Consider the following 17,212-nt stretch of genomic DNA (forward strand, 5'->3'; position numbering starts at 1 on the left):
AATGGACGGGTTATCCTCAAGACGAGACACTTAAAATGATAATTGTCTGAGATGTTGTTTTGTCTGACCTCAAGTTATTATGTAATATCTTATTACCTGATAAAATGTCTAACGGCCTTCAGAGGCATTTAATGGTTAATTAAGTCCAGCAATTGTTTTCGGAACAAAATCCATACTAAAGCATAGTTTACGTAAGTACCTAATCATTAAATGTATCTGAGTGCGACTGAAACTACCTATCTGTTTTTCATCGTGTAGGTATGTTTTTATATCGATAAAATGAAACACACTTGTAATGAATGTTTATATTTGCGCTTTCAATATTATTTTATCCCTTGCCGTAGTTGCCCCACTTGCCATTGCCCCAGCCGCTCCACGCAGGTCCATTTTCTCCTCCATAGATTCTTAATCCAGAATAGGTTCTGTATTTTCCATAACTAGTACCAGCTAGGCCCGAAGAAATGGGGGCACCAATGTCTGTTATCGTTCCATAGGAGCTGCCGATGACTCCTGATGAGCCAACGGTTCCAGGGGCATACCTTCCATATAGACCAGAGACGCTGAAAGTCAGTGGAACTTGGACATTTCCTGTGCCTACGCTGTAGTGGGCTGACCGAAGTGATGGCCAGAAAAACTTCGCCTTCTCCATAGGTTGTGGTTTACGTTTCGACACCGGCTCTGAAACAAAACATTTTGTTTAGGTATTTGATGAGTTTGACGTCTTTATCTAAATTATTCATCTATTCATTATTTTGTGATAAGGAAATGTTAAAAGATTTTATTTATTGTTTTGGTTTAATCATAAATGCGTCTAGGTATTTAGTCTGATGATATCCTGGATTCGGTAATGTTAATTGATTCGTTCGATCACAATATTGTTAGCGATAGCTCAGTCTACCTACAATTTATTATGCTTGGCGTATGGTTCATCAGATAGAAAGCTAAGTCTATTAAATTACCACCACACAATACATGGGGCTCAGTAGCGCTGATGCCTGATTCGGAGCTGCGGACTACCGAGCGGGTTTACCGGGGCTCCGCTTTGAAAAGCAGGAGTAGGAACGGGGTGGTTTTTAGTCAGTAAGAGTCTGACACTCACTCTCGCATCGCCTAAGTCGAGGGAAGTCATTGGATGATTTTGTCCGCTTAAAAAAGTCTATAAAATCAAAATAGATGATGACCTATTTTGACTACTAATTTCATAAATTACACACATGTGTACCTAGTAAGTATTTATATAAAGATACTTAAATTGATTGTGTATCTTCACTTTTTGGAAATAGAAGTGTAGAGATTTTGAACTATCAATGGTATTTTGATTATTCTTGATAGGTAAACTTACCTTTTATGTTAAATTAAGTCTCACGATATTATGGTGTGGCTTAATCGTGATCAGTATAATGATTATTACTAAATAGGAAAGTTTTATAAATATAATCGTTGTTAAACATGTTTTTGTATGTGATTGCCAATGTAGGTATATTTTGAGATAAACAAGCTTGTAAAAAGGATCCTCATTGGATGTGGTTTTACCTTATCATTTATTAAAAGTGGGTAAAAAATGGTGATACTTATAATGTAAGATAATACTTGTTTAGTGTTATTTTTTGTCGTAACCACCTCTCTTACGAATTGAACTTAAATAAACTGATTTGCGTGTTGTAGCCTGATTACTATAGTACTTATTTCTTGTAATGCCTTTTAATGACTACCAAATAAATCATAAATACTAGGTAGTTATAAATAAGGTGGTGTTTTATTAAATTCTTCAATCAAAATCCTAACTATTTATGTTGTGTTCAGTAAAGTTGACATCCCTAAATAAATTATAACACTAATAGTATAAATGTAAAAGGTTGTTTGTTTGTTTGTATTTTTAGATATTTGTCCGTCAATCACATTGAAACTACTGAACAGATTTTGATGAAATTTGGTATACAGACAGCGTATGAGCTGACTTGGGTGATAGGATACTTTTATGTCACGATGCCGCTGGCAGAAGCGAGTAATAAATATAAAAAATGAGACAAAGAAAACATGACCACTGACTCACTTTCTTCCGTAACAGTTGGTAATGTGTCTCCAGTATTCCGTGCCATCCTCTCTACTGGTCTGCTCCATAGCTCCCCAGGAGTCAGACTGCCACTCACGTCCGTTAGGGGTGGACTCGGAGACAAGTAGAGTGATGGGTCCAGTACTGCACTCTGCACCGACCAGATGTAAACACAGCATAGTGCTGCGATCTGAAACTGAAGGAACTACTGTTTGAGTTTATGCTTAGTCTAATTGAATTAGTACCGTAGTAGAAGTTTTCTTCTGAGGCATAATTACTGGCAACGATCATTACAAGTCGAAATGTTTGGCCACTGATGAAATATCTTTGTACAATTGTATTTACCTTCAGGCAATATTAATTAAGAAACCTTCGAATTTGTTATTTAATTGTAATTTCGTATGTCTTTGGTCCAGTGATTGCAGTTGCAATCTGCACTCTTACGCGCCCCTTTTTACCCGACTGCGCCAGAAGGAGGGTTATGTTTTTCGAGTGTATGTATGTATGTATGTATGTATGTATGTATGTATGTATGTATGTATAATTGTTTGGCACGCTCTGCAGCCTGAACGGCTTGATGGATTTTGACTTGAGAGGTGTCGTTAGATTCGTATTTACTGTGAGAGTGACACTGGATATATCAAAATAATAAAAAAACAAAATGGCGGATTTTTGGCGCCAAATTCGAATATTTCTCACTCTCTAGCCTAAACGGCTTGATGGATTTTGACTTGAGAGGTGTCGTTGGATTCGTATTTACTGTGAGAGTGACACTGGATATATCAAAATAATAAAAAAACAAAATGGCGGATTTGTGGCGCCAAATTCGAATATTTCTCACTCTCTAGCCTGAACGACTCGATGGATTTCCGCTCGATAGTGTTCGTTTGATTCGTATTTACTATGAGAGTGACCCTAGATATATCAAAATAAAAAAATAATAAAACTAAAAGAAATAAAATAAAAAAAAGTAATTTAAAAAACTAAAAAACCCGACTGCGTTTCTTTATAATATTAAAATGAAAAAACCCTAAAACAAGAAAGTCATCGTAAAATTTAAGCAGTCGGGACCCATTCTAGAAAGCCAGCCATATGTGCCCTCACAAAGTCTTTATATTTAGAATGGGTCCCGACTGCTTAAATTTTACGATGACTTGTTTTAGGGTTTTTTCATTTTAATATTATAAAGAAACGCAGTCGGGTTTTTTAGTTTTTTAAATTACTTTTTTTATTCACGGTAGTGGTCTATTGGGCATTTCGACTTTAAAACATTTCAATAATAATAAACACACAGTACAGTGAAATAGTACAATTAATATTAGACATTGCCAGTACTTCTGCATTTTACCGAATAATAATTACCTATGTGACTCATCGTTTAAAAGTACATACTCTTAACGGACGACCATGCATGAAAAGACTGATGACTGTTAATGAAGCCAAAGAGCCTACCCCCATGGGAGACAGGCATGATGTTATGTATGTATGTATGTATGTATGTGACCCATCATTCTACACAATTCTAGAATTTCGAAAAACCTGTCCTTGTTGTTTGTCTCAAAATTCTGGTGTAGGTATTATTTAATTAATTAGAATGCGAATTGGCGACAAATAAGTACCTACCTATAATAACTATTGCTTTGAAAACAAACAGATGTGATATTTTTTTTATTTCTAGCTGTAGGTAACTATGTCCAGTTTTTTATGTCACGTTGTTTGATTATAATTTAATAAATATATTATGCAACTATCTATGAGTAATATACCTAGAGGTACCTAGACAATAAATAAATACTTAGTTAATACAAAAAGTGATTAATTACATCGTAACAGATGGGCGATTATCTACACTGTTTTTAAGTGGATACCTCAGACGTAATTTTTTAATTGAGGAAAATCTCATATTGTGGCTTGTAAACATGTTACTATTTAGGTATTTATTTTTAAATTACACGACTAATAGAACATTTTGTACCTAGTCTATTATTTATCCGGAGCTGCGGACTACCTAGCGGGTTTATGGGGCCTAGTAGGGCTGATGCCTGATTCGGAGCTACGGACTACCTAGCCGGCGTACCGGGGGGTAGTTTTTAGTCAGTCAGTCAAGGGTAAGGTAAATCTCCAAAAGAGTATGCTGAGTGAGTAGGAGTATACTACCTATGCAATCGCTTTTGACTAAAAATTGGGAGACATTTTTGTTAAAGCACGGAGTCGTCACATGTACCTGATAGATTTCGTGAATTTTTTTTGCGAATTAGGTACTTTTAGCTTTACTTATTTAGATTTTTTTTGTCATTAACCTAGTATTATATACCTAATATTCTTGTGATGTGTAGTGTCTACACTGTACAAGAAAAGTTTATATTTTTTTTGCCCGAAGGATGTTGAATCTACGTGCTGTTCTGTTCTCTATGTACCCACTAGAGTGCTTTGTCACTAGAGATGTGCTATGTAGCTATGCTACGAAGATGTAATGGCTAAGCCATGAAAGTATGTAACCGTTTCCCCAGACACTAAGATATTAGCTGTGCGAGTAAGATGTGCTATGAAGATGCGCCGCTGCAAAGTGGCTGTGCAAGGAAGATGCGTAACTCGATGTATGGATAGCAGTGAAGCCATCCATAGCACGCGTCTTTCCATATAAAAACCATAGCTTAGCTGAGTTCGTTTTCACGAGTACTATGCTATGGGTACCAATGAATATGATTAGTGGAAGCCAAACGGACGCACAGCAATGTAGCATACATAGCATGTTCTTGTTTGACCACTACAATTAATAAAAATGCAGATATCAATAATTACGTAACCATTCTTTACAACTCTATATATCACATTTTTTATTATAATAAATTTAAGTGCAAACCTGTATTTTAAATACCAATTCCGAATACTGGTATTTAATGTGGTTTAGTAGAACTAGTATTGTTGTGGTCACGAGATTTGAAAACGAATCCTTGTCTAATCATTTACAGGCCAATTAACATTTGAGCACGTGAGTCACGTGTTTCATTACACGAACAGTGGACGAACAGACGTTTTTTTGACAATAAAATTATTTAAAATTACTCACAATCATCTCGACGTTATCCGGGATTCAAATCAAGATACAACTGCACTGCTCAAATGCACCAAACTAACATTTTTCGAGGGATTCTCCGGTTATGTAACTGGAAAGGCTTTCTCCCACTCTCCATGCGTCGTAAACATATTACCTTTGTCAGGGTCCAAGGACGCCGGCTTAGGAAAGTGATAGCAGGGTCAGTGACCGATCCCAACATATCTATGAATATGAAAGTTTAAAATAACGAGTCTGTACTCGTTTTAATATTAACATTTCAAACATGTTTTGTGATTAAGTTTTTGTATACATTGGTAGGTACAAAACGAATCGTTTTTCTTGCCTAATTAATTCGAAACCGCAAAATGCTTACAAACGTGTTATGGATTAAATATTAATGTGTTATCTATTTATGTTAATTTTGGCAATGATAAAGGAGGAAGGTCAAGGAAAATATTTGTGTTTTGGAATGGAAGTAATGACGTCGGTGACCGGTATCAATGATATTGTGCGCAAATTGCGAAAAAACACGTCTCAACTTTTCAAGTAGTTGCCAACGCATACTTCGTTTCCCCTAAATAATTAAATTCTTTAAGATGGTATTTTTTGTGCCACCTTAATTGTATGAAAAGGTACTTTTAATAAGTGTTTACTTACATTTTTTTAAGCATGGGATCGTTTTAAAAGTTATATTTTGAATGATGCCCCCATAACAGGTATTTACCGTATCCGTACTATCTACCTATCTCTTGTATCCATAGATAGTGGTTTTTTTTTTTCAGTCAGATACATTTAGTAAATATAGTTATCATTTAAAATAAAGTTTTGGACTGTTTGTTGCCTATAATTACATGACACTACATATAGGTTATAAATGTGAAAGTTTGTTTGTTTTGCTATTTCGATGTTTGTCCGTCAATCACGCTGAAACTACTGAACGGATTTTGATGAAATTTTATATACAGACAGGGTATGAGCTGACTTCCATGATTTGATAGGATATTTTTTATCCCGCGGTTACGCAGGCAAAGCTGCTGACAGAAGCTTATTAAATATAATTTATAGTTTTCCTAGCTGGGACAAAAGAAAATATGTAGCTCATATCACTCTTCAACCTTCCAACTGTCTTAATACACAAAAAAATATCATGAAATCATACCGCGAAGGAAAGACAAAAAAAAAAACAAACTTACTCGTACTTTCGCATTTTACCTATAATACTTACTAGTAAGGAGTTCGTTCTATTCCTAAAGATAGATACAGAGTTGTAGACTGAGTTTATAGTCGTTTTACCATCTCAATATTTGTATTTTTTTTCCGTTCCTCCACACTAGGATTTTCTCCTTTGTCGTGAGTGCGTTTACAAACATACAAGTTCACATGCAACATGACACCCAGACCCGAAACAACTATTTGTTGATCACACAAAGAGTTGCTGCGTGCGGGAATAGAACCCGCTACCCGTTGCGCCGCAGCCATTTGCCCAGCCACCGCACTAACCGTGCAGTCTAGTACATATATACCGACAATCACTAGACAAATGAGTCATTTGAGTAAGTAGGTACCTTACTTACTTATTATATTAGTACGTAACTTACCAATTAATTTCTTTTTTTACGTAGATAATGATCAAAGCTTGTTAGGATAACTTTGGTAGCTGCGTTTTTTGTCAGATTTTTTCGTACAATGTTCGTATCAAGTACCTATAATTACCTATTCACCTAAGTTAGTACTATTTCCTGCTTACTAATTATAGTATAGAAAATATAACTTAAGTATGTAGGTATGTCCTAGTAATTACATTTGACGCTATATTTTGACCGTTGAGGTCCAATTGCATCATGGTATTTATTTAACATCTATTTAGCGTCATTAGGTACTATTGACTTATTGAGAGGTTGTCTTGTAGGCAAAAACTGTAAAAAACTGAGAGTATTGATTTTGTATGAATTAGGTTTTAAGTGTAGGATGCTTCGGCACGAATGGGCCTGCTCGACCGGAGTGATACCACGGCCTCACAGAAAACCGACGTGAAACAACGCTTGCGTTGTGTTGTGTTTCGTTTTGTAAGTGAAGTTACTGGAGGCACAATTACTTTTCTTGCCAATCTTCCCAATCTCCAATTTCCCAACAACCATTAAATTCCTAACTTTCAAAAGGCCAACAACGACAAAATATAACATAATCACATTGAAAAGTTCTTAAACTCCTCCTTTTTTAAAGTCGATTTAAAATATTCAACTATTCCAATACCTAGGTATCATATTTTTCTCAAAAACATTTCAATATAAATATCAATATGGTCTTATTTTTTGAGTTCTATGTTAGCAAACAGAAAAAAGTAACAAAACTAGATTGAAAAACGTGACTAAAAAGCTGGCTTGACCACGGGGAGTCACATTAGGACAGGTTAATAAATCTGTGAAAAGTTATATAAATTCAAGACTGTCAGAATTTAATTAAGTACCTATACCTAAGTATACATTTTACATACAACATCTCATCATATTTTTTTTGGGAAAAGGATAAAATGTAGATATTGTTTTGTTGTGAATAGATTTTTTCTAATTGATGGGTTGCTTAGATTTCATTATATAAGGAGTATAAACATACAAATGGACAAGTAGAGGTCACAATGTGAGCTAAAAATAAACGAGGATACTCTCTTATTCAGTACTAGCTTTTGCCCGCGACTTCGTTCGCGTGGAATAGTGACTTCTGGCAAATTTTTGGTTTTAACCACATAGTTCCCGATCTCGCGGGATCTCTTCAAAAATGAGATGTGGAAGATATTCCAGGGAACTCTTCAAAAATCAACATAATGAGCTCTGCGTTTGAATTTAATAGATGTATACTTACTTAGGGCATTGAAAAAATAGTTTCAAAACGGACTTAAACTAAAGAAATATTATAATCTTTCCGAACTTAAGATGAAAACTGACTTAAAACTAAAGAAAGCTACGAATTATGAAGTTATAACAATTAAAAAATAAATTATATTACAACCTATCCTCTATGCTATATAACCAAGCTTAAACTAAATAATTTAAAAGAAACGACTTAAATCTAATCTAATTAATTTATAAATTAGACTTACAATTTTATTAAAAAAACTAACTACAGTAACTACTAATAATCGATATCAAACTAAACCTACGTTAAATAGTAAAACCAGGAAAACCCAACAAATAAACTTATTAATTGACAAATACAACGAAACCAATTTAGAATATACGAAACAGCAGGACCACTACAGACAAATAATCATACGACTGATATACACTTTTTCTACGATAGTACCGAAGCGCTCGGCCGATACCCAACCAAATGAATGTAACGAAACCATAGCGCGATCTATTTCGATCCCAACGCCATCTATCGAGGATAAAGACAACTTGGATTATTTATTTATACAGTAGAAGCTCTTTATTCGCGGGGTATGCGTTCCGTAAATATGCCGCGAATACAGAAACCGTGAGTCCGGAATAAATTTATTTCTTATTTTTATTTATTTTTTTATTTTTGAAATAAAAATCTATCCTATGTCCTTTCTAAGGTTCTAAACTATATCTGTACCAAATTTCAACCAAATCCGTCAAATAGTTGCGGAGATTAATGGTATAAGCATAGAATGTTCGACGTGATTCTTTAATTTGACATAACTTTTTTATTTATGAACCGATTGACATGAAACAAACACTAAATGTAAATTTAAGCATCCCACAATATATTCGTGAAAACCGCATCCAACTCGGATCAGCCGTTTCTGAGATTAGCGCGCACAGACGAACAGACAAACAGACAAACAGACAAACAGACAAACAGACAAAAAAAAAGTTAATTACATTTTTGGGTTCGACATCGACATAACAATAACCCCTGCTATTTTTTTTATTTTTATTTTCAATGTACAGACAGCACTTTTCTACGATTTTATTATATGTATAGATATCTGTATTTTTTTCTGTTAGGATAAGTAATAGATGTACAAATCTACGAACTATTGTGAAAATGAGATCGTTTAAGTACTCTTTTTTTATTTAAAAGATTAAATTAAAGATTATTTTTATTTGTATAGAAGCTTTATTTCAAAATGTAAGTGTACATATGTGGGCACTATGTTTGAAACAACCGCTATTTTATATTCTTTACAAGTTTGTTTTATTGTCCCATTCGTTTTCACGCTGTATTATCGCTACATTGTTCCTACATATGTATACAATAGGTAAATGATCAAATAATGTATCAGAGATATTGTAAAAAACATTTTTTTTAAAAAGAGTAACGATGGAATTTCTTGTTCGTTCTTCTCCATTCGAAGCAACACTTTGGAGCGAGCGCCTAGCTTCACTGATGGACAGACTGACGGACAATTCAATTTGACGTTTCAAAAGTGCCTAATTTAGGATTAATTTATTGAAATAAATGCTTTGACTTTGACTTACTCAAGCCGCGTTTCCACTGATACGGAGCGGGGCGGAGAGGAGCTTAGCGGTGCACGTATTGACCAATCACTATGCCCGAAATCTCCGCTCCGCTTCAATGGAAACAGCATGATTGGTTAATTCGTGCACCGCCTAGCTCGTCTCCGCCCCGCTTTGCGTCTGTGGAAACGAAGCCTTATAATGCTAATAAAATAAAAACTACTGAACCAATCACATTTTTTTTTATATGATCTTTCAGCAAATCTGTTCAACCTTCTGTCAACCTTCGACGTAATCGATGTACATACATAAAAAAACATACCAGCCGAATTGAGAACCTCCTCCTTTTTGGAAAGTCGGTTAAAAGCAAGATTTTTCTACTCTACCCTTGATACCCTTTAAATCGAATTACAGTTAAGGTATTTCTTCTGTCTTTTATTATTGTAATGCCGCAATTTAATGTAATAGCGGGTGAGCCTATTGCTATTATACTGGGCACAATTCCAGACTCTGTGCACTATTACTGAGATTTTTTTGAAAAGCCGATAATAGCCCAGTGATACTTTGCCCGACTCGGGATTCGAACCCGAGACCCCAGGCCAGGCTGCCAGGCTGTCGCACTTGCGACCACTCGACCGACGAGGCAGTCATTATTCTTTTTAATTCCTCGAAAGTATAATAGGTACCTTAACGTGTCTTCAAATAACATTTCTAATGAAATAATTATGATTTTTTTGTTTATACAGAACCGTGTTCGAATGAGAGTCAAACAAGTTTCCTAAATTATTCTTTTATATTACCTATAGCATCTTGACACATGGATCGAAGACGCCACAGAATTCAAGGAGAACTACTTTTATTCATTGGACAGTGGACACGATCGTTATTGCGCAACCGTTTGTTTGTTTACACTTTTATCCATGTTTTGTTTTGCATATTATGCCATACTTATCTCGTGTTTTTTAAATTTGTTTTGACGTTTTGGCGTCTGCGTTTGGCCACCTTACTGCCAGAACGACGATTTTTTAAGTTTTTAGGGTTCCGTAGCCAAATGGCAAAAAACGGAACCCGTATAGATTCGTCATGTCTGTCTGTCCGTCCGTCCGCCCGTATGTCACAGCCATTTATTTCCAAAACTGTTAGACCTACATAGTTAAAATTTTGTAGACTGATGTATTCCGGTAACCGCTATTTGAATTTTGAATAAAAATTAAAGGGGTCCCCCCTTTCCATACAAGGAACTGATTAAAAAAAAAAATTCACTAGACCTATCCGTAATGGGTGTCTATGGATAGGACTTTAAAAAAGACATTAAGGTTCCTAAAACCATTTTTCATTAAAATCAATCGTTTGAAAGTTAGACGCTTCCAAAGCGGAAAAATTAATTATTGTTCCCCCCTCTAATTTTTAAAATATGTTGTTATCTACTTGCTGTTACGGAACCCTTCATGGGCGAGTCCGACTCGCACTTGGCCGGTTTTATTTATTAAGCGTCTTCTCAAATTCGGCTTAATAAAAATAATACACCTATTCCAATTTGACTATTCGAATAATGTTAAAAGCAAAATAACAGAGCTGTACCTACTTTTTTCCTTTTACTTCATTTTCAATTCTAACCTGTGGTAACATTTTATGAGATAAATGTGCTAATGACATGCGTTTTTATACACTTCTAGATTAAGATAAATCGTCATGATTAATTAATTTTAACTACTTAGCATAAAATAGCATTGCGCTTGAGCTTTTTATAACAAGTGCACGTGTGAGAAACTAAACTTACCTAAAGTACAGACAGACAGTAAAGTAATACGGGCGATGTTTTAATTTCGATTTATTAGAGTGGATAAATATAAATACACTTACTAGAAATGATTATGATAGCTCTTACACAGGTGACAGGTCGGTCATGACAGTATGCAATACTGTGCTGCTATGCTAATGAGTTTGCTTTACGTTGAACAAAAACGAAACGAGTGCGCGATCGGGCTCTGATTGGCTGGCGTAAAAGTACCAACCAATCAGTAACCTTACTATGAGTTTGTTTTACGTTTAAAGTAATCGAAACGAGAGCGCATTCAGCGCTTTGATTGGTTGTTTTATTCGCGCCGGTCAATCAGAGCTGCGAAGAAAATCTCAGTACTCAGTGGCATGATAGATGAATTATGTATGGGGTGTGTCGTACTTTTTTTTTAAAACGTTGCCCCAGACTAGTATTGTCTCCTATGTCGTGGATGCGTTTACAAACATACAAGTTCACATACACATGACAGCCAGATCCGGAACAACAATTTGTGGTTCGCACAAAGAGTTGCTCCGTGTGGGAATCGAAGCCCAGCTACCGCGCCAACCGTGCAGTCAAAACCTCTGATTGGTTGTTTTATTCGCGCTGGTCAATAAGAGCGACGAAGAAAATCTCAGTACTCAGTGGCATGATAGATGAATTATGTAAGGGGTGTGTCGTATTAATTTGCATTGTTAAAGTTGTGAGAATATAATGTGTTGTATTAATTAAGCAAGAATCGAATACTACAACTGCAAGATATAACGTATGAATGTATAACCAATGAATTGCATCCAATTATCAATGGTTAAAACTTGACTCATCAGATTATTGAACTTGTACAAATTTAAAGGTGATGCATAAATACCAATGTCCTGAATGATATTGAAGAAATGAATTATTTTCTCGTTTTTTGTACCTCTCATAGAGTTTAATTCCCCCTTGGTAATCAAAGATTTGGTATAAAACGTCGCGTTTATTCCTCAAAGTTATCAGTTCAATTTGTAAATTGCAACTAAATAACAACAATGAAATTCGTAAGTTCTATTATTTTTTAATTTGACTTGAATTTGACTGAATTGTTGAGGTTTTTGTAGTAGTTGGATATTTTCATCATCTCACATCACTCATTTAGAATTTAATACTATCTATGGGGTTTTTTTTTACTTTTGATTGGTCGACCTTTGGCCACTGTCACGCCTGATGGTAAGTGTTGATGCGGCACGTCTGCCCATAAGCAACCTATTCACTCGGGCTTTGAAGACACCCAGGTATACCCATCAGGAAACACAGACTCCGGCAAAGAATTCCACTCCCTAGCAGTTCGCATAAGGAAGCTTGAAGCGAAGCGCTTCGTGCGAGTGGGTGGGATATCTACCATTTTTTATGGTATAAGCCGGTAAACGAGCAGACGGATCACCTCCGAATCACCACACAAGCGTAATTTCACGTCGGTTTTCTGTGAGGCCGTGATTTCACTCCCACACTTACTCTTGCGACCTTATATCTATGTGTAAGAGATTTATATTGTACTTTACTTGAATATGAGTAAGTATTTTATTAAGATGTGTCTTTTTCTTCCCCAGTTTGCCTTCATCACGATGTTCGTGTGTGCCATGTTGGCTCTGGCCAGCGGTGCAGGTGTGGTCAGACAGGTGCGCAGCCCTGTGCCCATTGATGATGCAGCACCTAGCCCTCATCATCACCATCACTACCACCATCACCACTACGGATACGGCTACGGATACCACTGATGTGGAATTGATTGGCTTCTGATTTATTAAAAGTGTATTGTTTAGTATGTGGTATAATAATAAAATATTTTGTAGTTAATTTCATGGTTTTATTGTCCTTTGTACATGTGTTTTTATTAGTTCATTAGTCTCATCGTTAACAGAAAAGAAAGTGTATAATAGGGACAACCTTTTTATGTGTTGTAAATTCAAATCAAACTCTCTCTTGAATTTTTTCTGAATTTTCTTTACTACAAACCTTACGGAGCCCGAGACCTTTCCAACGAATGAAAAACCGTGTATATCGGTTCGTGTGTTCTGGAGTTATAGCGTCAGGAAAGAAAACCCGACTCATTTTATATTATAGATAAATAAAATAAAGTATTAAATAAGACTTTATGCTACTCGTATATACAGCATAACGTAGCTCAAATACATATAGATCCAAAACAAACAATCCATTTGATGGATGGCTATTTTCTTGGAAAGCGTTGCAGGGGTTTTTTCAACCGAAGGTTATGAATACGAAATGAATCTTTTTAATAAAATGCCAAATGTAGTAATTTCTGACTTGATCCAACTATTTTGTGCAAACTGATTGAAATCTTCAAGTAACAGTTGGTAATTTTTATTATAGTTTGCGGATTATACGAGTGGCTACAAACAATTCTAGTGCATGAGAAAGGGTAAAGAGGTTTCATGTTTAAAAATATGGCGATGACTGCCCAGAATGGACGAACTTGTCACCTTCAATAAGGATTGCACCGCAGAAATCTCTACACAGAGAGGAGTGGAGGGAGGGTAGGGAGGCTTTTGCCCAGCAGTGGGACGACCATGGCTAAAAATAAAATAAATAATTAACTGTAAGAAATGTGCAGGTGCAGTTTAGCTGCTGAATACTTAACTACGAATATCACGTTACCTATCATGAATTTTGTAAACAAAAGATATTCCTATAAGTACTATAATTTATTTAAGTAATCTACTAATTGTTGTTCTGGGTCTGAGTGTAAGTGACATGTATGTAAAACTTTAATTTGTTAATGTATATTCTTAGGAAATAGAAGAAATAAATAATTCAAGCCCAAACACGGGGTGAATGCTGTTAATCCTCAAGGACTTCCCTCGACAGTCTTTCGGCTCCACCATCAGATCGACCCCTGACTTAAATCAAATTTAAAATACTAATTTAAACCACCGTGTGAATTTCTTAATAAAATCTTTGCAAGTAAAGCCGTGAGCAAAAGTTATATTAATACACATTTTCCGCTTCATTGTGATTGAAACTGAATAATTATTATTTTCTTGTTTTTTATACAGCTGGCTGTGACCTGTTCTCTCCGTCGTCATCGAAGATTTAGTATAAAACGAGGCGTTTATGGAACACAGACATCAGTTCAACCTGAAAATTGTTACAATGAAATTCGTAAGTACTTTATACAATTTTATTTTATTCTTAATAGATTTTTGTAATTGTAAATATTGCACCGTGCACATAATTATTTTGACCGTATTCTGTACTTCATATTTTGTTAGTTGTAGTTATTTTCAATTAACGAACTCCGTAAATATTGCACCGAGTACATTATATTAATGTGTGTCTGCCTCAAGGATCTATCGACCTGCTAGTGTTCCACTTGTGTCTGTAATGCAATGATTGTATGGAGTAGTGTATCAGGAATGTAATAAGTGTTTCTCTTCCACAGTTCGCCTTCTTCACGTTGTTCGTGTGCGCCATCTTGGCTCTGGCCAGCGGTGGAGAGGTGTACTACAGACAGGTGCGCAGCCCAGTGCCTGTCCAGGACGCAGCGCCAGCACCAGGCCACCACCACCACCATCACCACTACGGATACGGCTACGGATACCACTGATATGGAAGTGATTGGCTATTGATTGATTAAACGTTTTGTTAAGTTTACGATTGGGTTATTGTTTAGTATGAGGTATAATAATAAAATATTTTGTAGTTAATTTCATGGTTTTATTGTGCGTTGTACCTGTATGTTTACGTCACTGTGTGTATGTAAGGAGTTCCTGTTAATGTTTGGAAATTAGTCACCTTCCTGCCTCCTTGTTTTATCCAGTTCCCGATACCTGAAATCGTCATTGAATTTTAAATAGATTTAGCTGTTTGTTACTATTCCATATATGGTTGTAAGAGAGTAGGTACTCCATTATAAAAAGTCACTTACCTTACCACAACATCGTTTACCATCAGATCAGATTGCTAGGTTTTCAGGTTACAGACTAACTGTACCACCTGTCATAGATGTTGAATAGAAACAATTCATCAAAATGCTTGTTTACCCAAATGGAGATATCTCCACATGTGCCAACTCCAAGCTGTTACTGGAACATCAATTGTGAAGATGTAAGTTAACAATACAATAAATGCGTTATTATGCTTAACTTAGACATGTCTGAAAACATTCCCTATGGAAAATAAATTAAATTTCACTTAAGAAAATTAAATACATGAGATTAATTGAGACGACAAGTAATACTGACTACTTATTTAAATCATGTTTTACGCGGAAAATAATTAAAGGATACTGGGTGAATTTTAGCTATGCGTGTCGGATGGGTACGTGAGGCGATGGCGATGGTCGCAGTTGGTGGTGGTACCACCAGCTCGCACCGAGCTTCGAAAGCAAGCACCGATGACAAGCGCGATACGCACCCTTAATGCAATTTAATTTAATTTAATTTAATTTAATTTAATTAATCTTTATTATCAGGCTACTTTGGCCCATAGATAAATACCTTAAGGACTAACATACATATTATTATAATACAGATTATGTTAGTATATAAACTTATAACTATGTTAGTATTACTTCCTAGGGCACTTTATTTGTACGGTCGTGTGGCACTTGTCCGCGGAAGCGTCGGAACACCACTCCTTGCGGCCAGAAGTCCTCCGCCAAGACGTTGTGCAGAAAACACGTCGGTACTCGCACCACGAACGAATTGAAGTAGACGTTGCGGCGCGATTCCAACTGCTGCACTCTCAGCCTGTACTTGGTCTTCTGGCACACGTACTCCACAACGTCCTCCACCTTCGTAGTATAGTGAAGGCGGGAAATGTATACGGGAGTGTTCGGCTGGGCGACACGAATCGGGATGTTAGCCTTGATGGAAGCTGTGCCGCAGCGGTTCTTGGTATTTCTTTGACGGCGCTTCCTCCCTTGCACCGTCACGAAACCATCTTCATCAGCCCTTGGCGCTGCCTTCTCGGGAACGGGCTTCTGTATGAGAACACTAGGAGTGCTCGTTCTCACACACTTTTTTGCTGGCGCTGCACAACTTGTCAGCTGTACGGTGTGTTTGTCGGCGGCCGCGGGAGGCCCCGCAGGGGCGGTAGCGGACAGGCGGGGTGCGCGACTTGCGCACTCAGCTTGCTCAGCAGTCCTCGGTGACGATGACGGTGTAGACAAAACCGCTGACGCGAAACTGACCGCCGATGTGTCAGCAGCTGCTCCGCGACGCGTGTTTACGTTCGATGCCGTTGGTGACCCAGTTACTGTTACCATGTTGCGCAAATCACTAAGTTCCTTACGCAAATCGGCAACAGCAAATTGGGATGCATCTAACCTTTTCTGTACATCCACCAAGCTGGCCTTGAGGACAACGATGTCCTTCAAAAGGCTGGTCACGTCGACGTGGTCGAAAGTTACGGGAGGAAGCTTGTTGAGATCCCTCGCCACAAATGTCGGCACGTCATCCGGGTCGGTCTCCTTGAGCAGCGTGATGATGTCCTGGATGCTTTTCTTGGTCCCGTCACGCCTGCGGGACACCATCTGGTCGCACTTGTTGAGCGACTTGTACAAAAGTCCACATCTTCTTCACTGAAGTTCGTTGCGCAGATCTGGATGGCGGACACCTCGTCCATCACATCCAGTTTCTGCTGCAAGAACGCCAGCAGTTCGTTGGCTATGAGTGTCTGACTCATATCAGAAGTCGAGTAGCGGCTTCCGCCGCCACGTTAGCGTTAATATAATTTGTCACGTCGGAAAACACGACTGCATCGGATCGCTGCCACGACACGACACGCAATAGCTGAGCGGATAAATTAGTTCCACTGTTCGGTGAATGACTTCACAAGGGTGGCAAATTCGGTAATATGTTATTAGGATAATTCTGTTTTGTAGTTTATTTTATGAT

General features: G+C 36.9%; 2 protein-coding genes and 1 long non-coding RNA gene across 3 annotated transcripts; 1 reads left to right on the forward strand and 2 right to left on the reverse strand.

The window, feature by feature from the left end:
• Nucleotides 1-290: 290 nt before the first annotated feature.
• LOC118266347 (uncharacterized) lies at nt 291-5,463 on the reverse strand. The gene is made up of 3 exons (XM_035579760.2): nt 5,124-5,463; nt 2,054-2,249; nt 291-678 (listed from the first exon to the last, which is right to left on the reverse strand). Exons 1-3 carry the CDS (start codon nt 5,127-5,129, stop codon nt 329-331), a joined length of 552 nt encoding a protein of 183 aa, XP_035435653.2. The 5' UTR covers nt 5,130-5,463; the 3' UTR covers nt 291-328.
• A 6,474-nt stretch (nt 5,464-11,937) lies between these two features.
• Nucleotides 11,938-13,148, forward strand: LOC118266387 (uncharacterized). Its single transcript, XR_004782849.2, has 2 exons — nt 11,938-12,352; nt 12,902-13,148. It is a non-coding gene; the product is annotated as an uncharacterized LOC118266387 (long non-coding RNA).
• A 2,740-nt stretch (nt 13,149-15,888) lies between these two features.
• On the reverse strand, nt 15,889-16,848 carry LOC126910884 (uncharacterized). The gene has a single exon (XM_050695084.1). The coding sequence runs from the start codon at nt 16,846-16,848 to the stop codon at nt 15,889-15,891; it is 960 nt and encodes a 319-aa protein (XP_050551041.1).
• Nucleotides 16,849-17,212: the final 364 nt, after the last annotated feature.

Source organism: Spodoptera frugiperda, chromosome 7 (assembly GCF_023101765.2).
Source record: "Spodoptera frugiperda isolate SF20-4 chromosome 7, AGI-APGP_CSIRO_Sfru_2.0, whole genome shotgun sequence".
Classification (NCBI taxonomy): Eukaryota; Metazoa; Arthropoda; class Insecta; order Lepidoptera; family Noctuidae; genus Spodoptera; species Spodoptera frugiperda.

Bases quoted from the DNA above. Each gene is read 5' to 3' on its own strand.
- LOC118266347 (XM_035579760.2), bottom strand. The intron at 679-2,053 runs GTGAGTCAGTGG...GTTTTGTTTCAG, and splicing joins ACCAACTGTTACGGAAGAAA to AGCCGGTGTCGAAACGTAAA.
- LOC126910884 (XM_050695084.1), bottom strand. From the start codon at position 16,848: ATGGTGTCCCGCAGGCGTGACGGGACCAAGAAAAGCATCCAGGACATC.